Source organism: Seriola lalandi, unplaced genomic scaffold (genome assembly GCF_002814215.2).
Source record: "Seriola lalandi dorsalis isolate HSWRI2012SDOR001 ecotype SW California unplaced genomic scaffold, Sedor1 jcf7180002054736, whole genome shotgun sequence".
In the NCBI taxonomy this organism is placed as follows: Eukaryota; Metazoa; Chordata; class Actinopteri; order Carangiformes; family Carangidae; genus Seriola; species Seriola lalandi.
Genome location: NW_019525289.1, coordinates 1,951,966 through 1,959,857, shown reverse-complemented (window position 1 = coordinate 1,959,857; position 7,892 = coordinate 1,951,966). Strand labels below are relative to the sequence as shown.

Below are 7,892 nucleotides of genomic sequence, written 5' to 3'. Positions count from 1 at the left end.
AATACTCTTCTCAATTCCTCCTAAACTTGAGGTTGGGCTTTAAGTGTCATTGCAGAGAACAGCCTTACTTTCTATCTCCCTCCTCTCGTCTGTGGTTGAGGCTCCATCTGGAGTAAAGACTTGCTGATCTCTCCATTTGTCCTTTCCCACCTCCCTCCCTCCCTCCCTCATTCTCTCTCGCCTCTCTCTGTTGTCCAAATTGTCTGTTGCAGAAAAAGTTGGCCCTCTATCCCTCTCTACTCCAGCCATTCTTAACTTCACTTCTGCTGTAAAGTGTTGTATTAGCACGCAAGGGAGTGTTTCTATCTCTCTCATCGCCCTTGTTTCTAATTCTCTAACTCTCCCATTGCTCCTTCCTTCCATCTGCACCGCTCTCTCCTCTTTTCACTCCAGCGTACCAAGTCTGTTGTGTGATGTCAGACTACTGAAAAGGAACGGACCGCAAAAAGTTGGAGCAATACATTTCAGCTCATCAGGCTCCAATTTTTCCTTTAAAATCTTTTGACTTTAGCTATCATTTTGGAGCATATCTTTTCATCACGTCAAAAAAAAAGAACGAAAAAGAAATCTTCTTTTTATTGAAATCACGGCCTAGTAATGTCCCCGTCTTTATACTCAAACCAGCTGATGTGCGTGCTCCTTTTCACTCATGCCAATGTTTTTGAAGCACCAGTTTGAGTCAACACAGTCAAAAGTAATCATTAGTACCACAACTCATAACACATATTTATAACGTCAGTCCGTATTTATACTGTCAATTTTTTCCCCCACCACTAGCCACCCTTCTCACCTCTGTTTTCTTTCCCAAAATACAGGGTGTGTTGTGTTATGTTGTGTTGGACCACTGCACCACACAGTGGGAAGTCACTCTTTTCAAAATGTGATTAAAAGCCAGCCTGGCTCACCTGCTAGTTAGGCCATCAAGTCGCACGAAATGGATTATTAAAAAGCGGAGGCTAGTTTTTCTTAAAAAAATATCTGCTTGAATTGGACATGTTGACGCACTTTAGGCTTTTTTTTTTTTTTTTTTTTTGGTCCTCTGTTTTTGTGTGTTGCACTTATTGAGCACTTTTTGGCACCACGCTTGTAATACAGTAATATGCAGATTGCTGTCCACGGCCCCATAATGTCTTTGTCTCTTAGAAAAAGCTTTTGACCTGATGTGTACAAGATAATTATCAGTGTCTTGCTCAACAAAGGAGCGGTAGAAAATATCTTTAATGAAGATGAGTCATTACATTCATGTGGAACTAACATGCATTAGCAGAAATGTTCTGCAGGAAACGTAATGCCGGCCGTGCATCTCGGATCGAGTGAATATCATGTATATCCTTGTAGGTGTAAATGCATTCAAGAAGCATTTGTGACAGACTGAATATTCCTTGAGATACTTTCCAGCCAGATGTTGAAAAGGTATAAATTAATAAATTTTTCCGAGAACCTTACATACATGCATCGTCTTTACTCCTCTTTACTGTGTCTCTGTTATGTAACTAAACTGCAAAGGAACACAAGTTATTATTTCTCTCCTGGCGTTTTTTTGGCAGTTAACAAACAGATTCAGGTATATTACCACCACACTGCGAACAGGAGCAGGGGCAAGACTGATTTGCATGTAGCCTGGGAAATCTAAGACAGATTGCAATTAGATTTGTAATGTAGTCATCAGGGATGCATATATGTGGCCAAGTGTAAACAAAAGTGCATTCAATTGCATCTGGGTTTTATATGGATATGTGACTTGAAATGACAAGTGTAAACGGGGCTGTGGGGGGTGGGGCATTGTGAATGTGTTTTGGAAGTATTTGCAAACCCGTTCAGTGCCAATGCAACATTTTTATACTGAACATATCTGCAATGCTTTGACTATCAATGCAGTTTCCCTACACCGTCGCTCCTGGAAATGAAAGGTCTAGTCGTTACGATTCAGCAACTGAGAGCAGTTGCTTGAGGTCAGAGGAACTACGGACTATTAACTCACACCGATTTATAGCACACAAAGGAAAGTGTTGACTTTTTAAATATTTGACCAAAAGTACAATCTCTGTCCAAACCATAAACAATTGTTTAGATATCTTATGTCTGGTGTAGGAATGTCGCATGTTCTGGACTGGAAAAAGGCCAGTTAACATCTAAGCTGCATTTATGTTCCCCCCAAAACATATATGGCAAGGCAAATTAGTAGACTTTCTTTTTGACCCTCTAATAGTTTCTTCTCTTTCCCCATGTCTCCCTCCCTCCCTCCCTCTCACCTCTTTTCTCTCCAAAGTACAGGGTCTGCTGCGCAGTGTTGGACCACTGCAGCGAGGAGTTGTCGCTCTCGGCCACCCGGCAGGTGAGTGTCACCGTGCCCCCAACGGACACCGTCTCATCTGAGGTCACTGGTTGCAAGGGGTCGTCGTCTAGGTAACAGGAGAGAGAGGAGGGAGGGAGGGAGGGAGGGAGGGAAGAAAAAAAGGAAAAGAAAATCATAAGACAGAGCGATAGAGAGGCAACAGAGACAAGTCAGAGAGGCGCTGCACTTGTATGAAAATACAAGCAAAAACAGTAGCACACACCAACACACAAATCAGATAAACGCACAAAATGCATTACTCGCCTCGCTCTCTCTCTTTCTCTCTATCTCCCCCCGCCCATCTTTTTCTCTGCTTGTCAGATTATCTATATATCTCTATCTGTCTTTCTGAAAGTGCAGACACACACATACACACACACACACACACACACACACACACACGCACGCAGAGGGACAAAAAAACAAAGCAAAAAAAAAAGCAGACAAATGGCTATCTGGTTGTATGACTGCGAGGCCAATGTAAGAGTGATGAGTCAGTAGCAGGCCCGGTATCCAGAGACCGCACGACCTGAGGGACCAACAAAGATGAAGAGACCACGACAGACAGCGGCTCTCGAGAGGTCAGAGCAACAACAAGAGCACCGTCTCATACCTCTAATGGCGTTGTAACCCTCTTTTGTCAATATCTATGTCAGTTTTTAACGCCATGCATATGTATCGGCTCGTACAGAACAAGCCGGAATGGGACAGGCATTATGGAAATGAGCAGGTCAGAGGGAAAGAGAAAGAGAATACAAATGACCCAGCATAATGAGGGGATTCTAAAGGCTGGAGCTGGAACTGGTGTGCCACAAAAACCACTGAACGGTGAACTGTCTGGGTGTGTAACAGTATTCAAATTGGCTCAAATTATGGTATTTAACAGCGCTCCCTTGATAACGGGTGATGGTGCAGGCTAATTCTGCTCTCCCTGCATTCAGCGAGGGCGGCAGACGATTATGTGAATTAGAAAGAAGAGATGTATACTAAAATATGCAGCCTCTTGTTTTGGTAAGTAAGGCCGAGCATGGCCACTGCTGCACTATTTAGTTTTTTTTGTTTTTTTTTAGCCATGCTAAGTTATTGCGGCCTTGAGTGCATCCAACCATGCTCTGAGCTCACCTCTCCTCCTCAAAACGTGCCAATGCTCACTCAACCTAATCTCAAGCAAAACAAAAATATGGCATAATTGACAACAAGACCAAGCCAACGGAGGGAACATCTCATAAGAAGATATGCCTCAAAGCGGTCTCCTCACCCCTGAAAAGATGGCGTGTATAAATAGTTTAATTGGAACCAAATTGTCAAGCAGGAGACAGGTTTATATTCGGCGTGGAGCGTTATCACATCCTTGCACCGGCGGTGGAATTGATTTTTTTTATTTATTTTTTTTTCTGCAGGAAGAACATCTGCTTAAGTGCGCTTCGGCGGAACTCCCATCAAGACATGAAAGAGGGGGGACACGGGAAAAAAGGATGCAGAAGAGGAGGCGAGCAAACTAACTGCATGTAGCATCAAAAAATACACATTTGCACTACATGAGCTTAGAGCAGCAGGCAGCAACTACCGGCATCTTTTTTTTTTTTTTTTTTTCTGTCTCTTCGTTTGAGAGCTGGATGGAGAGTTCAGCATCTCAGAAAACATCAGTTATTAGAAAAGAAAAAAAAAAGGTCTTAGGTTTGCCTCTGTGCTGAGAGGATTCAGAGCGATAACCGCTCTTAAAGGTACAGCTGCTGTTTGCCTGCAGGATTCAAACAGCACTGTGAGACTTCCCGAGCCCTTCGTGTCAGAGTGAGTCCCTCTCTGTGGTGTTTTACTGCAGCTCTGACCTTGTGGTTAGTTTATCTAAGCACCAGCATAGCTGAGGGCTGAATGTGTGGTCAAGTGCACCACGGATTAGTGTCTCCTTTAATAGCATCTTGGGATAATTCTTGCGGCTGATCACAGGAGCTCCTCTACTTGGCACGAACACGTTGGTCAAATTGGCTGTCCCGGTGCATCACTCATCAAGCCAGCCACAATGTGTTCTGACAAGTTAGCCAAACTTGCGTCGTACCTTCGGCCGCCACTGAGTCCTGACATTCCTGACCAGGAAAAAACCTGTGCTCCGGGCTCAGACTGACATTCCTGCTGGTAAAACAATGTTGAGTGTCAGTGTGTGGACCGGCTATCTGCTTGTCATGGACACGTTTGAAAGAATCCTTTACATAACACATCCCACAGTTTCTACTTTCTAATCATTAGTGGACTGAATGTCAGACCAGGCTTTTCCTACTGTTCTTCTTCCTTTGCACCTTTGAAGTATGTAGAATTTACTTTCAATTTTACTGCATAATATCACGTCTATTATTCTCTATCTGCTTGTCCCATTGTTTTATTAAATTTGTATAATGTTTACACTGAGTAAAATATTCAAACCCACGCTGTCAGGTTTTCTTTCTTTATATGGCTTCAGCATAATATCAAATGGAGATATTGCTGATAAATTAGGCATCATATTATACGCATTTCGTAGAAATTCAGCCTGAATTATTCGGAGTCCCTTTAAACTTTGGAATCTAAAATTGAAAAGTGCTACAAGTAAGTAAACCTTTTCAAACTGTATCAATTAATCCAAGCAAATAAATAAAGGTCAGCCTCACGCTCACTGAGCATAAGGTCTAAAACGTTTTAAAGATAATTAGATGGCACTGTGCATCTTAAATCTAAAGCTAATGCAGATTCACTTTACGTTGTACAGCGTATGAGCATGGCAGCAACCTCGTTAGCCCCACCTATTAATCACAAATAAGTCGATTTAGCTGGAGCACTGGGTGGTTACAGTTTAACTGCACCAGGATAATAAGTCAGTCTTTTGGCAATATTTCAAATCGACTTAACCGGTGATTACGTGGTCGGATGGGTGGGGTTAACTGCGGTGGGCATTAAGATGGGTGCCAGAGAGTTAAGATATATTTGAAATAAGATAGTAAAAAGTTTTTGCAGTCGATAAATTACATTGTGCCGCTCCCAGCCCATCCGCCGGTCCAAACCGGTTCATACAAACACAAACTAAGTCACTTGCCAGCAGCATTTGACCCCTTTAAGCCTCAGATACAGATACAGCTGTTCTTCTTACCTTTGAAGCTACTTAAGAGCAAAGTTAAAGGGGGGAAATTAAGTTCAGCTCGAGTTTAAACGGTTAAGTCAGGATAAACACCCAAGCTGCAAAAATGAAAGGAGAGACCTATCTATCCTTAGCAGACATTAAGTTAAACACTGTGGCTCGCTCCTCTTTCTTCTCTTCCTCTCTTCCACTCCTCCATAACACCCCACCACCACCACCACCACCACCACCCCTTCCTCAAGCTGTAAGCTCGAGGAAAACACTGGTATTTAAAGCAACACAATTTACACTTTCCCTAGCTGGCAACAAGGTGAGAGTACCCAGAGGTAGGAAGACTGACTGGGATATCAAGGGAAGGGAGGGAGGGAGGGAGAGGAGGAGGAAAGATGGATGGATAAGGGTATGAATAGGAGGGTGGGTGATAAAACAAGGTGGGAAACAGTGCGTGTGTGTAAAGAAACGGGAGGGAGGGGAGAGAAGACGCCAATGAGAGAAGAGAGGAAGTGCGAGGAGCTCGAGGGCTCGCCGGAGATGAGAAAAAAAGGAGTAGTTCAACACTTTTTGAATTTGAAAGTAGGCTTTCTCTGTGAGAGAGAAGAGAAGATCCATATATACCCGGTGCCGTGCCGTGGTGCTCAAGTTTAACATTTCTGTTCATGTATCGGTTAAAGATACGCTTTGTATATAAGACAGATTTGGGAGTGTTGATAGGTGCCTGCAGTCTTTATACTAAGCTAGGCAAACCAAATTCTGACTCCACGCAGACATGAGACCGATATCGAACTGATCTCACTGTCAAGGTGAAGAAGAAGAAGAAAAAAAAAAACATGGTTCTCAAAACATTGGAATATTCCTTTAATAAAATGCAGCTTCCTGTTGATTTCTGCCTAAAACGAGCAGACAGTGAAAAATTCAAACCACCTTGGCCATCTCCATGTTCACCCCCTCTCCTCCTTCCTCCTCCATCTGTCTCCCTCCATCTTTTCCCCCACTCCTCCTCTCCATCTGCCCCATTGTCCTCCTTGGTTTCCTCTCGTCCTCCCTCACCTCTCTGCCCTTCTGTCGAGCCTCCTCCCCCCTCCTCCTCCTCCTCTATTTCCGATAAAGTCGTTTACCTCTTCCCATCCTTAATTCCTTCTTTCCCTCTTTTTTTTTTTTTTTTTTTTTTGTTCTCCCAGGGAGGCTTTACAGTGTTGCTGCTAATTAGTGCAGGTTAATGAACTTTATTTACTGTAATGGAAGTGAGTGTGCACCTTCTGCATGTAGGTCTGGACTAAGTGTGTTGTGTGTGTGACGAGATTACTATCCGCACGTTCATGTGTATGTGCATGTGTCTTTGTGTGTGTGCGAGTCTCAAGAAGCTTATTAGCGATGCCTGTGTGGATTGGTTTGCGCTCAGATGCAGTTGTATTTGTTTTTCCAAGGGAGGACTTTATCTGTTTGTGCGTGGGACGACGTATGTGTGTGTGTGTGTGTGTGTGTGTGTATCAGTGTGATTTATGAGATGGTATTTATCTGCATGCGGTTGAGGCCGAGCGGATGTGTGTGTTGGCATGTGCGCTGGTATGTGTGTGTGTGTGTGTGTGTGTCTACATTCGATTGTAGCTGCACACAGAGCAGTGCTGCGGTGTGTGACAGACAGAGCCATGTGTCATGGTGCTGCTGATGCTGTACACGTTTGATGGGAAACTCAGCCAGCAGTGTGCGGTTTGATATGGCGTGGTATGACACAGACCATTACACACACACAGAGGCATCCGCTCGCACACACTGCAAGCATGCTGACAAGAACCCCCTGAATCGCACGCACACACACACACACACACACACCCTCATAAAACATACAGAAAGGAAAACACACACATTCGTCAAGCACAAATAACACCTACGCTTACAGAGTGACATAAATACATAAGAATGTGCTTAAAAATACATTATATACAGTTGTACACATAAAGCAAACAGGGCGCGAATGCACACACTTTTTCACAAAGCGCACAGAGGACACATTCAGAAAGACGAACACACACACACACACACACACACACACACACACACACAGAGTAACCTCCCCCACACCATCCATCTATGCCCAGCTGTCCCCGGCTACCACCCATCCCCCTGGGTAAGCGTGTGTGTGTGTGTGTGTGTATGTGTCTGTGTCTGTTTCTGTGTGTGTGTCTATGAGTATATACACGTCAGTGTGTACGTGCCCTTCTGCCCACCTCTACCCTCTACGGGCTCCCTTCTCCCCCACTCTCTTGCTCTTTTTTCATCCTTCTCTTCATCCGTTACTCCCCTTCCTTGTCTGCCTTTCTCAATCAAAACATGCAAATTCAAACCAGATTTTTGAGAATTTGCCCAGTAAATGAAAAAAACACAAAACAGCTGCAATGTAAAACATGTCTTTTTGGTTGTTTTTTTTTTTTTTTCAAGTCGCAGCCCCCCCCC

The 7,892-nt window shown here is 43.8% G+C and overlaps 1 protein-coding gene across 5 annotated transcripts in view; it reads right to left on the bottom strand.

The window, feature by feature from the left end:
• Positions 1-7,892, bottom strand: part of cadm3 (cell adhesion molecule 3) — an 89,805-nt gene that overhangs the window by 49,790 nt on the left and 32,123 nt on the right. For all 5 annotated transcript variants that reach the window (XR_002761728.2, XM_023424528.2, XM_023424530.2 and 2 more), the window contains exon 3: positions 2,253-2,402. Coding sequence is in view for 4 of the 5 variants with exons in the window: in XM_023424528.2 (XP_023280296.1) it covers positions 2,253-2,402 (150 nt within the window). In the remaining variant the exon portion in view is untranslated. The remainder of the gene's footprint in view (positions 1-2,252; positions 2,403-7,892) is intronic.